Source organism: Phyllopteryx taeniolatus, chromosome 19 (assembly GCF_024500385.1).
Source record: "Phyllopteryx taeniolatus isolate TA_2022b chromosome 19, UOR_Ptae_1.2, whole genome shotgun sequence".
NCBI classification, from domain to species: domain Eukaryota; kingdom Metazoa; phylum Chordata; class Actinopteri; order Syngnathiformes; family Syngnathidae; genus Phyllopteryx; species Phyllopteryx taeniolatus.
The window spans coordinates 3,393,500-3,411,627 of record NC_084520.1 but is presented as its reverse complement, the minus strand read 5'-3'; the positions used below and the strand labels follow the sequence as shown (position 1 = coordinate 3,411,627).

Here is an 18,128-nt window from a genome sequence, read left to right as displayed (position 1 = left end):
GGTCAGTACTCTGTGCAGGCCAGTCAAATTCATCTATACCAGACTCTGCCATCCATGTCTTAATGGACTTTGCTTTGCGCACTGGTGCACAGTCATGTTGGAAGGGGCCAGCTCCAAACTGTTCCCACAAGGTTGGGAGCATGGAATTGTCCAAAATCTCTTGGTATGCTGAAGCATTAAGAGTTCCTTTCACTGGAACTAAGCGGCCAAGCCCAGCTTCTGAAAAACAACCTCACACCATAATCCCCCCTCCACAAAACTTTACATTTGGCACAATGCGGTCAGAAAAGTACCGTTCTCCTGGAAACTGCCAAACCCAGACTCGTCCATCAGATTGCCAGATCGAGAAGCGTGATTCGTTACTCCAGAGAACGCGTCTCCACTGCTCTAGAGTCCAGTGGCGGCCTGCTTTACACCACTGCATCCAACGCTTTGCATTGTACTTGGTGATGTATGGCTTGGATGCAGCTGCTCGACCATGGAAACCCATTCCATGAAGCTCTTTGTGCATTGTTCTTTAGCTAATCTGAAGGCCACATGAAGGTTGGAGGTCTATAGCGACTGACCCAGCAGAAGGTTGGCAACCTCTTTGCACTATGCGTCTCAGCATCCGCTGGCCCCATGGCATTAGTTTACATGGCCTGCCACTTCGTGGCTGAGTTGCGGCCATTCCCAAATGCTTCCACCTCCTTATAATGGAGCTCACAGTCGACTGTGGAATACTTAGTAGCGAGAACATTTCACGACTACACTTGTTGCACAGATAGCAACCTATCAACAGTTCCACGCTGGAATTCACTGAGCTCCTGAGAGCGACCCATTCTTTCACAAATGTTTGTAAAAACAGTCTGCATGCCTTGGTGGTTGATTTTACACACCTGTGGCCATGGAAGTGACTGGAACATCATATCATCATATCGATACCGATATTCAAAATCAAGTGACTCGACTCAGACTCAGGTGCTCTTGTGATACTTGTGGATGGTCATACTTCAGCTAATAATTTAATTATACTCCTGTGCATATGTGCTGTGACACACATAGTGCAATTTAATGTCGTACATATTAAAGGAGTACAGTGGAACCTTGGTTCACAAGCTTAATTTGTTCTGAGACTGTTTGTTCAATTTGTAGAATCAATCAATCAATCTTAATTTGTGGAAATGTTGTTTCTAAACTAAATTTGTTTGAACAGAAACATTTGGGAACATGGGTTGTTTATTAAATCAAATATAATCAGATCACAATTTAGTTCCCATTAGCCTTGCTTTTTTTTCCATCTGTGCTATTACAACCATTGCATTTTACACTGTAGGTTAATTTGAGTTCGAATCATTCTCAAGACAGTGAGAATGCGCTCACAGCAGTCATAATTGCTGTGGTAGCTACTCAGTCTTTGCAGCCAAGATGGATGAGTGCTTATGTTGTCTGCTATAGGCTGTTCTGGCATGCTGTAAATGTGGAGCCAAAGGCTGTCTGGGTTATAGAAGGTTAACCATCTGGAATGGTGCATTATTTAACGTTACATATGGTGGGACAAGATTGCTCCAATATTTGACACCACTTCCCACTTCCTGTTTTTGCCACTGGCTGAAATGCATAGAATAACAATATTGGGGTTTATTCACTAATAATGAACATGTGACATAAAATGTTTAAAGGACACAAGCAAGAAAGTAGACAGAATCTTCTGAAAATCTCATGTTTTTTTTATGATTAGCTAAAAAAATATTCTGGAGAAAATTGGTGGTACCTTTCTGTTAAAAAAGAAAAAAAAACAATGGTCACTGATATAACTCTAATTATTGAAAATTAAGATTTGTTTTGATTTGTGGTCCAGCTAAGGAAACTGACTTGGACAAAAAGGACTTGAAGAAATCACTGCAATCAAACAATTTCTGTAACTCTCAGTGAGGCTTATGCACCTGTCGACAGGTACTGTCACATTTGGGGTTTGGTCGAAGACCAGGAAGGCAAGGCAAAAACATGGAGGACCCAAGTGCAGGGAAGCGGGGAGGCAACGCAGTAGTGCAGGAGTATATAAAAAAATATATTTAATTCCAAAAAAACAGAGGAAAACAAGGATCATGAAAAAGTCTAGATGCTAAATTAACAGAGTCCAAAATCTAAACACAAAGTAACAAAGAAACACTTGAGTAAACCCAAAACAAGAAACAAGACATGACTGATGAAATAACTGAGCGACAACTGGCGACTATGACATGGCACAGACAGAGACAATGACACCTGACAATGATATACTGCAAAGACATGTGACAACGACAATGAACCGACAAGAACTAAAAGAAACCAGGGAACTAAATACAAATAGATTGACGAGACAACAAGGAACACCTGGACGAGACACGAGTGGCTGCGGAGAGCTGATTGGTCGACACAAGATAGACGAGAACAGGTGGACACAACAACCAATTGAGCACATGACAAACATGGAACACAGGAAAACATGGAACAAAACTAAACACAACCCAAAACACAGACCATGACAGGTACAGTATTGTGGCCCACTTGTGAGCAAACTGCTCCAATTGTCACAGGTTTCAAGGGAGCTTTCTCTAAATGGAAAGTTTCAACTATTTCTACAGATGTTCATAGGATTTAGATCAGGGCTCATCATATACAAAGCACAAGTCCAATAGAACACTCCAATGTTTTGTTGTTAGCCAATCTTGTCATACCGGTTTAGACACAGGACCTGTGTTTTCTGACACTGGGTAGCACATTTCACTCCAGAATCCCATTCTAGAGTTCAGAATCAATTGTATATTGTACATTCAAATTCAAGACACCCTCTCCCAGGTGCAGTAAAGCAGCCCCAGAACATAACCTCCATGTTAGTAGGTACCACAGCTAACCACTGTTGATATTAAATGTAAAAAACAATAAAACACTCACCCTTAGATTTTAAAAGTGAAAAAGCATATGTATGGTGATGGAGGGATGTTACTAAGCGTGTAACCTCCTGTGTGTATTTTCTTAATATTCCCTTATAAAGCTGGAATAACGCAAATTTGGTTGGTGGTTCGAATCCGGGCTATGACATTCCTGTGTAGTTTGCATGTTCTTCCTGTGCTTGCGAGGGTTTTCTCCAGGTACTACAGTTTCCTCCCACATTTCAGAAACATGCTTCTTCGGTTAATGGAAGTCTCTAAATTGTCCTTGTGTGAATGTGAGTGTGAATGGTAGTTTGTCTATATATGCCATGCTATTGGTTGGCGAGCAGTCCAGGGTGTACCCTGCCTCGCGCCCCAAAGTCTGTCGGGATAGGCTCCAGCTCACATGTGACATTAGTGAGAATAAGCTGTATTGAAAATGTTTGGATGGATGGATGGATAGAGAGAGTGTATTAGACACCATAATCTCTTACCAATTCAATAGACATAATTGGCTGCTGCACTAAACTGTGGTCCAGCTGAGAAAGCATGAACTACATGAGCAAACAGGTGGAAAGTAACAACATGGAAATAAATAACACATAATGAAACTGAACAAAATGCAGAAATTCTACCTGCAACACAGTATCACAGTGTAATGGTATGATGAAAGTCGAGTTTTGGTTTCGGGACAAAAATCATATATAATACGGAAATAGTGCGTTTTTATCTGTAAAATGTTGCTTTAAAGATGACCATTGCTATCGGACAGTTAAACACAGACTTTGACTCAAGACTCAGACTTTCTAACTTACCAAACACAGACTTTGGGATGGTAATATCAGAATTACCAGTAAATGTCGTCTGGCAACAGGCGAAAACTTACCTATTAAGTGAAATACTAATTTATATCATGAGGTGCACTATACTTTATATTTTGTAACTGGTGTGGTTGTAAATAGGGCAGAAAATCTTTTTTCTCAAAAGCACATGAAGGAAAAAAAACTAACTATTAATACCATTCGAGTGAAAACACTGCTGATGCAGTTGGAGACTACCCATAATTCACATGCTTGTCTTGGATTAGTCGTCACCAAGACATGTGTTACCAAATTAGGTCTTTGCCTCTCTTGTTTCAGAGCACCAGTTGCAAATAATGACTTCATTTCCTCAAATAATGAAGCTATTATTTCTTACAGGGTATTTGTGTTTATATCGATACTTATTACTTACAGTTTGATTTTACCTTAACTGGGTGATGACAGTGGTAATAAGTATTTATGTTTAAGTTATGCCTTGGAATGTTACTGAGAGAGTCAGGCCAGAGCACACAGAGGTCATAGATAGGACAGCACATAATTTTCTTTTATTGTCTATTCAGTGGCGGCACGGTGGGCGACTGGTTAGAGCGTCAGCCTCACAGTTCTGAGGACCCGGGTTCAAACCCCGGCCCCGCCTGTGTGGAGTTTGCATGTTCTCGCCGTGCCTGCGTGGGTTTTCTCCATGCACTCCGGTTTCCTCCCACATCCCAAAAACATGCATTCATTGGAGACACTAAATTGCCCGTGAATGGAATTGTGAATGGTTGTTTGTTTCTATGTGCCCTGCGATTGGCTGGCAACCAGTTCAGGGTGTACCCCACCTCCTGCCCGATGACAGCTGGGATAGGCTCCAGCACGCCCGCGACCCTAGTGAGGAGAAGCGGCTCAGAAAATGGATGGATGGATGGATGTCTATTCAGTTATAAAACCATGTAATTACTGGTCAGTTATCCAAAAAAAAGAACTACAAAATAATGATTGGGGTAGACCACTCAGATTTAGCCCTGAACCAACTACAGTACTTATAACAGAGACAGAATAACGTTAACACTGTACATTTTCTATTATTGCTTTTTCTATTCACTTTTTGACATCCACAGCATTTTTTGTTTAACAGTACCATGTTTTCATTCAAGATTCCCAAAGCTGGGTGACCAGATGTGCCCTTTCCCCCCTCCAAAATGCTTGCAAACAATTATTCACTATTTTATTATGGAAGGGCCTTATTGACCGGTTTTTCAGTCACTGTGTATGCACCCATTTGGGCTTCTACCTCTTGGTCAGTCTGCCTTCTGAGGTGCAAAATATTATTACAGAGACCAGCTTGCAAGCAGTGATGGAATAACTTGTTATATTTACTTAAAACTCAACTTTCTTTACTTAGTCTGATCATGATAGAAATGAAAACGGATAAAGAACATGAAACAAAATCTCTGTTTTGTAGACTAGATTATGTCTCTGGTGTAGCAATACCTATTGCCAATACAGTTTATACATTGGAAAACGTGTTAATTTTGTTTTAAAACAATGCCCTATTTGTTGGGAACATGCATCTGTGCGATGATCAGCGTGAGCCCTGTACTTTCATTGCAGCCAGTCTTCACTGTCTATGCCAATAGACCCTTGACTCATATCCATCTTTTGATATTAAACCCCAATGTTTTCAGTAAACAGAAAAATGTAGTTGGCTTCACTGGTCCAATACGTTTGTAGGGGAATGTTGCTGTTAAACTCTTACGGAACAGAGCAGTGGAATTTACTGAATTGTCAATTATATCTGCACATTTTCAAACCAGCCCTTTTAGTTGAATGAATGACCAAAATTTGGCTTACATGTGTCTGTACCAAGTCTCTGCACAATATCTTTACAGTCTTCAACCCACTGGGCTCTTTCTTCCTATTCTTTATTCCTGCTAATCATGAGCAGATGTATGCAGTTTGCCTTCTTTTTGTCTTGTTTTCTTTGCGTTATATGGGCATATGCAGGCTGAAATTCTAGGTTTGCTAGTTTGTACACTATGTAGCAGCAAGAGTGTCTTTGCGCTGATGTCATTGCTTGCTGGTTGTGAAATGCTTGAGGAAATGAAAACCTCATCATTTTTAAAATTTGTGGTGTTCTTGAAGCTTCTGTGAGGTTTTAACATTTGTATATATTAGATCATCACTAAAATGCTGACACTTTATTTAATTTCCTTATTCTGTCTTGACAGAGAAAAGCATCGCTAAGTCAGCTTCCACTGGAGGACCTGAGAGACCCTCTGCCTCCTCACTGGAAATGCTACATGTCTCCACAAGGGCGGCGATACTATGTCAACACCACAAGCAATGGTGAGAATAAATGAAACATCTTAGGACAGGGGTGGCCAATTAATTTTCCAAAGGGGCCATGTGGGAACCTCTGCCTCCTCACTGGAAATGCTACATGTCTCCACAAGGGCAGCGATACTATGTCAACACCACAAGCAATGGTGAGAATAAATTAAACATCTTAGGACAGGGGTGGCCAATTAATTTTCCAAAGGGGCCATGTGGGAAACTGGAACGGTTGTCAAGGGTCAGGCCAACATGCTAACCTCAATTGTGTTCCATATACAGTATGTTGCTGATAAGAGGACCATTGTCGGGAAAGTCACTAAATATAGTGACAATGTTGCCACTGTGTTAACTCTGAAGACAGAAGTCATTGCTCCTGATTGCTTGTACTTCCCACGAAGGTGCGCATCAAAATAAAAGCAACGCTTTCAAAATAAAACCCCCAAATATTTTTAGATTTTATTTTGACTTCATAAAGACTTTGCGAGGGCTGGTCGAAGATTGTAGATGGGCCATATCTAGCTAACTGGCTGTACTTTGCCCTGATCTGCGTTAGAAGATAATATTAATGATATCGACAATAACCTATTGGGACGTTACTTATTTTGGTATTATACTACCCCAGTGTAAATATACACTCTGTTGACATAAGTCATGATAGGGGGTTTCCACTGTCAAATTGTAAAGGTATCAAAGTAACTGTTCTTTACCTTATGACTAGGGCTTGGACTCGCCCTCTAAATCCCGATTTGTGATTCGCGTTGACAGTAACGAATGACTTCCGAATCAGAATTGAATTGTTACTCCTTGTACTCTACCGAAATAAAGAAATGTCATTGTCCAACTAATGAAAAATCCAATTTGATTATTTGATTGATGATTATTTATTTATTTGCCATGACCAAAGGTAGGAGCCGGGTTGGTTTTGCGCCCGTCTCAGTGACATATAATGCGTAAATCCACACTGGCTGGGACCAGCTGCCTCCTTGCTAGCCTGCTAGCCGGCTAGCACTCGTCTAAACCACAGGATAAAAATCGTGAACTATATATATATTTTGAAGTAAATGCAGCATGGCAGCACTTGTAGCTCTTGTCAGAATGAAGTAGTATGATATTCTAAGATTCGCTCTGATTCGAGTCTGAAAATTCTGATTCGATGATCACTTTTCCATTCCCACTTGAGTTGGGATGTGAGTCACCACACATTCGTGAACAGCCTTACTTATGATAATGGTAAGTTTTCAAATTAAGCACATTTACTTTAGTTTAACAAAGTAAGTTAATCCTACCTTACTGAAGCTTAATACGGAGAAACTAAAAGAAACAGGATGGCTTTTCATCTCACTGTGTATTTTTCATGCAGTATAAGGCACAGAGTTATAACACCAACTCATTTCCATCCATCCATCCATTTTCTGAGCCGCTTCTCCTCACTAGGGTCGCGGGCGTGGTGGAGCCTATCCCAGCTGTCATCGGGCAGGAGGCGGGGTACACCCTGAACTGGTTGCCAGCCAATCGCAGGGCACATACAAACAAACAACCATTCGCACTCACATTCACACCAACGGGCAATTTAGAGTCTCCAATTAATGCATGTTTTTGGGATGTGGGAGGAAACCGGAGTGCCTGGAGAAAACCCACGCAGGCACGGGGAGAACATGCAAACTCCACACAGGCGGGACCGGGGATTGAACCCGGGTCCTCAGAACTGTGAGGCTGACGTTCTAACCAGTTGGCCACCGTGCCGCCCCAACTTTACTTTCTGTATATTTTGTAATTTCACTTAATATACATTGCATATGCTTCATCGGCTGGACCTCAATCAGTCAGCTCCAAGATCAGGCAGCATGATGCAGGCAAGCAGTTCTGGGTGCCAATCTCAGTGTAGGCTCTCTTGTTTGATATGCATGCTCTCGCTCTGCTTTGCTTGTATTTTCTCCCAGTACGTTGGCTTCCTCCAGTATTCCAAAAACAAGTAGCGTAGGTTAATTGAAGACTCCTATAGGTGTAAATGTGAGTGTGAGTGGTTGTGTCTTATGACTGGACTATTTGACTGAAGGTGCCTATCTGAGGGAGGCGTTTATTTGTGCTGGAGCTAGACGAGGTCAATTGATGAGTTATTATCCTGTTACGATGGGAGTGGAATGTGTTTGCAGTAGCTGCTTTTCTTTTACATTATGATAGACACATCTGCCTGAACAGCGTAACTGAAGCAGAAAGCAGTAGCACTGAAATGAATGTTGTACAGCCGTAAGACCATGCTGGTATAATTTGTTTGTTGCATTTCTTATCAATTAAAGGTTTATTTTCTTTTCAAAGTCACTGATGGTGTGGCAGTTCACTAGCCTGACTTCTGTGCAGGCAGCATGGGTTCAATTCCCACTAAGTGATGGTGTGAATGATTGTCTGTCTCTATATGTCCTCTGCAATTGACTCGTGACCAGTTCAGTTCATAGTCTGCGTTTCACCCAATGTCAGCTGGGATAAAATCTAGCTCCACATGATGCTGGACTGGATAAGCAGTTTAAAAAATGGATGGATGTTTCCTTTTTAACCCAGTCCTATGCTTGATGGCTGCAGAACACGTCTAAATCACAAGCACAGTTAAAAAAAAAGAAACAAAAAAAGCCTCAGGTTACAATGGTGAGATGATTTAACGTTTGTGTTACATTGTGGAGTTCACTTGTGCGTTAACATGCTGTCCTGATGCTAAGTTGTCATAATAGCTCATTCAGCTATCTGATATACTTTTTATATCTCTATATAAGTGGTAAGTATAATATTATTGACAAATGATATCATGATGAATTACATTACACCCAATATGTACAATATAGTGAAGGTAATTACAGCTACTTTTCAAGAAGGGAAGGAAGGTGTCTATTAGTACTTTTACAAAGTGACGTTTGCTTCGTTCAGTGCGCGAGAAGAGGTAGTAGTTGTGGCAGGACAACTAGTGCCTGCTTCACTATAACGCTCTTGCTTACAATGCCCTATTGAAGGCATGGATGACATCCAGATGGCCGTGATGAAGGAGCTGTGGAGGATCCTGGAAGAATCGTTCCAGGAGTGATAGAAGGAGTGGCAGAGAAGGCTGTGGAAGTGTGTTAGACTCCAAGGGGATTACTTTCAAGAGGAAAACCCGTAGTCTATACTTGAATAGTGGATTTGAAATATACAGTATCTTTTGTGACACCAGTCCTGGAACCTTTCTGACACACTTTGTATGTCACTGGCATAGAGAGATGAACACAAATGCATTGTTTGTGGTAAAATTTTTTTTCGGACCAGTTAAGTGAAATTGGATCATTTGCCATGGGACACCTGATGATCTTTAACGGTACATGACGGCCCAGTGGTTGGGAATGACTGCTGTAGATTTTTCAGTCATCTCTTTTTCTGCATACAAATTGCTTATTTATTATATCGCATTATTTGGCACCTAATTTGCACACATTCCCCATGGAGTAAAACGTTAACAAAATAAGATGGCACTGCATGATTCAGTGATGCTACTGTTACCATAAATGCTATCACTATGTATTGTGTTACTGAACACACAATGAACCACATGTGTTGAGACATTCTAATACCTGTCTCTGTGCTGCCAACATTTCCTGCTTTTTGGTGTCCCTGAGTGAACTCACTGTGAAGCCTGACTGATGGTTGTAATATCATATATTGGTGAGTCTTGTGCGCCTTTGATGATATAGTAAAGATGCACAAGTTGTGTTCACCATATATTTTAGGCCGCTTTTAGATGTAGCGGGGCTATACTTAATGTTTGGTTTAACTGAAATAATGACTAAACTAGGAAATATTACGCAAACCAGTGCATGACTTGGCTGTTGAAACTGAGGATGTTCACCTCGACCGCAGTTTACGGACAGACCAAGATACAGCTTCTGATGTGTGACAGTTTCCTTAGCAACTCTTTCTATTTTTTCGTATCATTGGTAAACAACAAAGCAAAACAGATGAAACCAGAAAGATTGTTAAAGGGATGTTCTCTACTTAACCACAGAAAACAATGTCTTCTCTTGCTCTGGGGTTAGAAAAAATGACCCTGCTTGCATCACAACTTTTGTGGAATTCATACATTCTATTCATGTTTCACATAATGGAATCCAATCATTTTAGTACCACACCTTTTAAAAAGAAAATCTTATGCCAGTTATTGTTACTTGAGGCATAAGAGTACATTCTCCATGTGTAACCACAGCTGTGGATTAGATGTTACCTCAGAGTGTAACCAGTTTCCCAAAGATCTGTTCACATCTTGTATGTCTCTGATCATGTTTCCAGTGGTCAAATTGTGGCCAGGACTGGATCTAAAATTAGCTGAGTGCTCAATACCCAGACACAGGCAGCAAGGAGTCACTTCTCCTAATCCTCTTTTCCTTTTCCTCATTTGAAATTTGGTGTTAGATGGGTTAATGTCAGATTATTTTACACAAACCAGACAACCCTTCTCTTTCAACTTTCTAGAATTTGCCAATCATTACACAGAGCAGCAATACAGAGGGTTCTATGACAGTCCCGACGGACTACATTAAGAGGTTACGACCTGCGCGTAGCATAAGAATACAATGTTACAGATCACAAAAAGGCATGCTCAGTTACCACCAAAACGTTATCATTGGATTGTTTTAGATTTATACCCTGGAAGTGTTTTTCATACAAATATTTACTGTAAATGTGACTTTACTACCGTGTTAGCATAGGTTAGGGATAGACTACGCCATGTTCCGATTTTAAGTTCATGTTGCGTTGTAGGAATGGAACTCCGTCTTAAACCAAGGACACCCTGTAATAGAAAACCCTAAAGTTGCAAAAGACTTCAGATTTTGAACTGCCATCATGTTTGACATCATGTAAGACAGCGAGTCCACATACAGCAGCTGAAATAAGTATTTAACACATCACCATTTTTCTCACTAAATATAGTTCCAAAGGTGTTATTGACATGAAAATTTCACCAAATGTTGGGAAGAACCCAAGTAACCCATACATACAAAGAAAATAGAACAAATGAGATCAGAAATTAAGTTATGTGTAAAAAATGTGAAATGACACAGGGAAAAGTCATCAACTGGTATTTATTTAATACTTTGTACAAAAGCCTTTGTTTGCAATGACAGCTTCAAGACGCCTCCTGTATGGAGAAACTAGTCGTATGCATTGCTCTGGTGTGATTTTGGCCTCCACACAAGCAGTCTTCAACTTTTGACGGTTCCGTGGGCTTCTTTTATGGACCTTGAGTTTCAGTTCTTTCCAGAAATTTTCGATTGGATTCAAGGCAGGTGATTGGCTGGGCCATTCTAGCAGCCTTATTTTTTTTCTTTGAAACCTATCGAGAGTTTCCTTGGCAGTATGTTTGGATCATTATCCTGCTGAAATGTCCACCCTCGTTTCATTGTCATCATCCTCGTAGGTGGCAGCAGATTTTTGTCAAGAATGTCTTGGTACATTTGCCCATTCATCATTCCTTCAATAATGTGAAGTTTACCAGTACCATTTGGTGAAGAGCAGCCCCACAATATCATGTTCCCACCTTCCAACTTCACTATTGGCATGGTGTTTTTAGGGTGATGTGCAGTGCCATTTCTCCTCCAAACGTGGTGTGCATTATGGCATCCAAAGTGTTCAATTTTGCTCCCATCAGACCAGACTATATACTCCCAGTATTTAACTGGCTGTCCAAATTTTGTTCAGCAAACTTTAAACGAGCTTTGATATGCTTTTTTTCAGCAATGGGGTCTTGCGTGGTGAGCGTGCATAGAAGCCATGGTGGCAGAGTCCATTACTCACTGTTTCCTTGTGACAACAGTACCTGCTAATTAGAGGTCTTTTCGAAGCTCTCCACGTGTTCCTTGACTCTTGGACAACTCTTCTTATTATTCTTTGCACTCCTGTGTCAGAAATCCTGAGAGGAGCACCTGATCGAGGCAAATTTATAGTGGTATGATTGGTTTTCCACTTACGTATTATGGCCCCAACCGTGCTCACTGGAACATTCAGAAGCTTAGATATGCGCCTGTAACCATTGCCATCGTTATGTTTTGCAACAATTAGTTTGAGATGGTCTTGAGACAGCTCTTTGCTCTTACCCATCATGAGATGTGTCTTGACTCACACCTTAGCAATGAGACCTTTTTTTAGGCCATCAGTTAGGACTGAACCAGCTGATATTCATTTGCACTGACAAGGGGCTGGATTGGTGTTTTATTATTGATAGATTTTAAGTGTTGTCTTGGCTTTCCATGCCTTTTTGTACCTCCCTTTCTTCATGTGTTCAATATGTTTTCCCTGTGTCATTTCACATTATTATTACACACAATTTCTGATCTGATCTTATTTGTTCTACTTTCTTTGTGTGTATGGATTACTTGGGTTGTTCCCAAGATCTGGTGACATTTTCATGTCAATAGCACCTTTGGGAATATATTTAGTGAGAAAAATGTTGACGTGTTAAAATACTTATTTCAGCCGCTGTAACTGCGTGAACCTTAAGAAACCTCAGCTCAGCTAGCATTAAAGGGTTAACTGCAAAAGTCTTGCTTTAAATCACAATATGGCGTGTTAAAAGAAGAATATGGGAAGCATTACACCATACAGCATTTGTCTTCATATTTTGGACTAAGTTTATTGTTTTTACGGTTTCATATTAACAATTTTTAACTTATTTATACACTTGTATGATCATTGAGATCACTGTTAAAATGTTAGTTTTAGCATTGCCTCTACTGTTAACAAACAGATATGATGAATGATATGATAGCAGCAGTTTGACCCTGTGGCACATTCTATTTCCATTATTTTTAGGGGGAAAATTATTTTTCATCCCCCAAAATCCTGTTTAACTTTAGAGGTATTTCGTATTCGGTATATTGTAAGATCATAGTACTGTACTTTCAATTGAATTAGATACAACAGAAATTGACCTCCCACAAATCATCACTGTACAACAAGAAGTTATTAACTTATTAACTTATTAAGTTAATAAGTTTGTTTTCTCTAGATTGGACAGAGTCAGCTCGGATCGGCGCCAGCATGCCCGCGACCCTAGTGAGGATAAGCGGTATGGAAAATGGATGGCCGGGTGGACAGTGCCAAACAATTACTTGAGCCGAAACAGTAAATTATTGCTTTAAAATCAATTAAAACTTTCTTTTTTTTATGCTATTGGTTAACACATCTGCCTCACAGTTCTGAGGGTTTGGGTTCGAACCTCAGTTACTGTCTTTCTGTGTGGAGTTTACATGTTCTCCCCATACTTACATTATTATTTTTATTATTATCATTATTATTTTTGGCTTCCTTCCAACATTCCAAGAACACGCTTTTTAGGTTAATTGAAGATTCAAAATTGCCCATAGGTATGAGGGCCCAGAGTGTGTTATTGTTCAGAGTGTACCCTGCCTCTGACTCAAAGTCAGCTGGGATATGCCCCAGCTCAATCTTGACCCTAGTAAGGATAAGCGGTATATGAAAAGGGATGCTTTAATTCTGAAGGAATCCAATAGCATGCATAAATGAAAGATTTGGACACAATTATTTGAAAAAGTAATGTTTATTTGTTTGTTTTGTTTTTACAATTTACATCAAAATTAAACTATATGAGCAATTTTTACTGTAACCCTACTCTCATAAAGAGCTTATTGCTGTGTTTTTTCATAACTGGACTCTGAGGTCCCAGAAAATCTCCAGGGTCAATTGTCTGTTTAGTCTTAACACACACTCTTAGGCAAGGCTGCACTGCAGTTGTGGACATCTTTTAAAATGTACAACTCTTATCTGATTACATTCTCACTGAACAGTAAGCATTTATAGCGTGTCTGCTATTTTTTGTGGCCCCTTTTTCATTACACTGGTATATGCACACGATCAGATACTGTCTTGTGTGTATATGTCTCATTGCCATGGTAACGGAACTACATGCGTAGGCGAGGGCAGTGTGTCCTTGTGTCCAGGCTTGTGTTTTGTAAGTTTTTCCCTTCCTGTGTTGCTTGGTGCAGGGTGTTACAGTTTGGACCAGCAGTCTTCTGAGAGTCTCCACTCATCTCTGTCTGACCAGTGGGCAACACAATGAACAGCACCTAAAAAAATAACTCTCAAAGCACACATTGTAATTCTGTCTGCTCTGTTTACAGGTTTAGTTTTTTTTTTTTTTTTTTTTTTTGACTCACTATAATCTGTATCCTGTATAGGGTATAATTACCATATATTTTTTTTTAACCATTGATTGAAAGAAGGCGGCACGGTGGACGAATGGCTGGAGCCTCAGCCTCACAGTTCTGAGGACCGGGGTTTAATCCCCGGCCCCGCCTGTGTGGAGTTTGCATGTTCTCCCCGTGCCTCCCCCGTGCCTGCGTGGGTTTCCGTGCACTCCGGTTTCCTCCCACATCCCAAAAACATGCATGAATTGGACACTCTAAATTGCCCGTAGGTGTGAATGTGAGCGCGAATGGTTGTTTGTTTGTATGTACCCTGCGATTGGCTGGCAACCACTTCAGGGTGTACCCCGCTTCCTGCCCGATGATAGCTGGGATAGGCTCCAGCACGCCCGCGACCCTAGTGAGGAGAAGCGGCTCAGAAAATGGATGGATGGATGATTGAAAGAATCTTTGGCTTATACATAAAGTGTGACCTATTTTTGCTGGTCAACTCCATGATACTTGTTGCTCAGGTCACATATAGAAAACAACAGTAATTGTTAAAAAAACACATTTAATGTAGCACTTTAAAGTGTGTAGGAGTAAGTGCGGATGCCGGTTTCCATGCCGCAGTCAAACCACAGAGGCAAGCCAATATTGTAAATTGCTCAAATGACAAAAAATGTGCACCATTCAGTATAAAACATGAAACTAAATTTTAACAATACAGTGGACCCCCACATATTCGAGCTTTGGCACGAAGATGCGTCCTTCCCGGCTATTGTTTCTAGTACCAATTTCATGTGCATGCACAAAATTATGTCACGTTCTTGTTCGGCGCACTCTCCTATATTATTTTCTCTCTAGAAACTACAGCCACAGTTCTGTCAAAAGCGCAACCCAAGTAATTATTAATAGATAGCTTAATTGGAAGCTCTGTGATCAGATGTGCTTAAGCCATTTTTGATACTGAGACAGAAATAATTACATCATCAATAAGAGTTATCGCGATTACTCGGTAAAGTCCAAATCCACACATTTGGCCAAATTTAAACTGTCTACCGATCATACCAGGCACCCCTAGAAGATGTTCGGCCTCCTTTGACACAGAGCAAGACGAAGAGAGGGGATCATCACAAGGAAGTGTGAATTGTGCTTTTAACTGCCCATTTACCACATCTCTGTCACAGAGTTTCCCCCAGCAGGATGGCTATCCACCTCTCTGTGCTGGGCACCCTCAAGCATAGCAGAATCACAACATATGACATCTAGTTCCACGTCTAGTATCGATAACCAGGGATTAAAGTTTCCTTTTAACAGTTTGCTTGTCATGTGGATTGTGAGGAGAAAGGGACTAACAATGAAATAAGAGTTGAAGGTGAAAATAGGTGGTCGTTTAGAGACAGCCGTGTCACGATTAGTAATCGAACGGTTTTGGACTGGACCCACGAGCAGACGGAGGCGGAAGAAGTAGTTGATAAGGGCTTATTTGGAGATAGCGCAGGGTCTCTATTTCCAAGGCGTGATGGTGGTCCGAAGGAACAAGGAGCGTGCAGAAGGCGGGAGCAGGTGGGAGAGCTTGACGACGTGGTTGGGACGCGTGCAGCGGAGCGGGAGACACGGGAGGACACTGAGGAGAAGAGCACAAGAGGATAAGCATATACGCGAGTCACCAAATAATTTTCAAACAAACAAGAGTAGGACTGCGAGAGTTGGTCTGTGTACCACGTATGAGAGCGAATACTCTTGCGCTGGATTCCTGGATCTGGTAGGCTTAAATGCAGGCAGTGATGAGTGCTGATTGAGAACAGGCGAGGAGGTGATGATTCCTGGAGAGAGAGGGAAAAGTGAGCCACAAAGCGTCACCCAAGCTCCAAAGAGGAACTGCAGGGCACAGATCATGGCAAGCCATTGACATACAAAAAACACGAAACTAAACAATGACGTTCAATCAAAAACAAAGTGATCCTATCTAATTTCTATAACAAAAAAAGTACACCTCAAGTCTGTCTTTGAGTCGGTGGCCTAGGAATGCCACAGGCCAAAAAGCCCACACTACTAGGAACAAGGGAACAGCACTACAATATACAGTACCTCGAAATACCGGTACCTCAAAACAAGTGTTAACATTCATATGAATCCCATCTGTCAGAACATGCAACACAAAGACAATTTGAATATATTTACAGTAGCTAGTCTGCAGTTCAAGAATAAAAACAGTGGTACAATTTCAACGAGAGGTATAGAGACTAACTGCTCACATGAAATCAAAGCGAGTCCACACTAAAGGCAAAAGAATCCTTTTTAAACCCTGTGGTGACTAACGAGTGCAGCTGGTGGTGTTCCTGGTCTCCAATCGGCAATCAGATGTCTTTCCTTGGCACCGAATTGTGGGTTGAATCAGGGACGAGGGCCACCAATCAGGGAGGAGCAGTTGGAGAGTCTCAGCAAAGCGCCAGCATACACAGATTGACATACAAACACAATGACAATACATTTTGACAGCCAGAAAATACTATGGGCCATTTCAATTGACTCTGTGCTCTTTTTTTTCTTTTCTTTTTTTTTTTATCAAATACATTAGATTAATATATGTAAATACAAAATACTTTGAAAAGAAAGAAAAATGGTAATGACTGCTTGATCTGATGGTTATCATAGAGCCATGCTCATTCTATTGCCATGTCAAAGCTAACTTGGATGCCTTCCATTTTCTGCTGGGAGTCAGGATCTTCTCACATAACCTTGGTTGACAATAATCCATCTTATCATGTCATGCTCACTGTTGAGTTTCTACTTGATGCTTGATTTCCTCACTGATTTATGCAAAGTGAAAGGTTATTCATGTGCTGCGCGCTGTCATTGATTTTGTGAATCTGCATGATGAAGGCTCCACTTAGGTCTCAAAAGAGGCTGGAAGGATCTGAGTCGTATGATACACAGGGCAATTAAGCCAATTTAGAATGATTGACATGTTTTTGACTCCAGTTTTGTGGTGACAAGGAAGCTGATGAGATTTACTGCACTTGAAATCTGACAGGCTTAAAAAAAACAGCAACAACAAAACTGTTTTTCGCCTAATGAGTCTTCATTTTACTTGGTAGCCCAACCTGCTCAGTTCAGCTGTCTAATGATAACACTGGGTTACAAAAAAAAGGTTTTTTTTGTAGGTTGTTTTTTCAACTGATTTAGGACAATTTTGCTGAATCCGAAAACGACAATAGTTTCTCTTGTTAAGGTCAGGTTTTTATGCCTGCTACCAGTTTATTAATCAAATGTTACAAACTTTGCTCACTGTAAATTGAATAGTAGACATTGCTAAAAGTAAGTACCTGTAAATTGAATGTTATGTCATCATTGGTCAAAATTCAGGGCATGAACCTCTGTTTATTTGAATCTCTAAAGGGAAAATACCTGGACATGTAAATAATAACATGTGGCAATAGTTCAAAAGGTTTACCTGATTAAGCGAAACCAATGTGATATTTGGATTCATCACATCAAAATTGTCCTAAATCAACTAAAAAATCTGAGACAATAAATTTGTTGTTGACAGTGTAATGATAAGAATTGGCTCAATCTTATATTGCAGGCTAACTGCAAACTCCGCATCCTGCTAACAAATTGGACTTTATGGACAAAAAGAATAAAATACTAGAAAAAAAAACCATGTAAATTTTGAATGGGCCTGCTGTTACAAGTCTGAAACACACATTTGTGAACAATATATTGTGAGTTGGGCTTGCCTTGTAGAACTATTTTAAACCTTTGGTCTCAAGAACAGCCAGTTCAGGGTGTACCCCGCCTCCTGCCCGATGATAGCTGGGATAGACTCCAGCACGCCCGCGACCCGAGTGAGGAGAAGCGGCTCAGAAAATGGATGGATGGATGGATGGTCTCAAGAAAACAGAAAGTCTCACAATGGTCCAATTTTGAACAACTGT

At 40.7% G+C, this 18,128-nt stretch overlaps 1 protein-coding gene and 1 long non-coding RNA gene across 4 annotated transcripts in view; one reads left to right on the top strand and one right to left on the bottom strand.

Moving 5' to 3' along the window:
- gas7b (growth arrest-specific 7b) overlaps positions 1-18,128 on the top strand; it is a 93,933-nt gene that overhangs the window by 27,978 nt on the left and 47,827 nt on the right. For 2 of the 3 annotated variants that reach the window (XM_061756907.1, XM_061756906.1), the window contains exon 2: positions 5,926-6,043. In XM_061756907.1, the coding sequence (XP_061612891.1) occupies positions 5,926-6,043 (118 nt within the window). The other variant, XM_061756908.1, reaches the window with a different exon arrangement.
- On the bottom strand, positions 14,678-16,475 carry LOC133469620 (uncharacterized). Its single transcript, XR_009785742.1, has 3 exons — positions 16,372-16,475; positions 15,910-16,013; positions 14,678-15,814 (listed from the first exon to the last, which is right to left on the bottom strand). It is a non-coding gene; the product is annotated as an uncharacterized LOC133469620 (long non-coding RNA).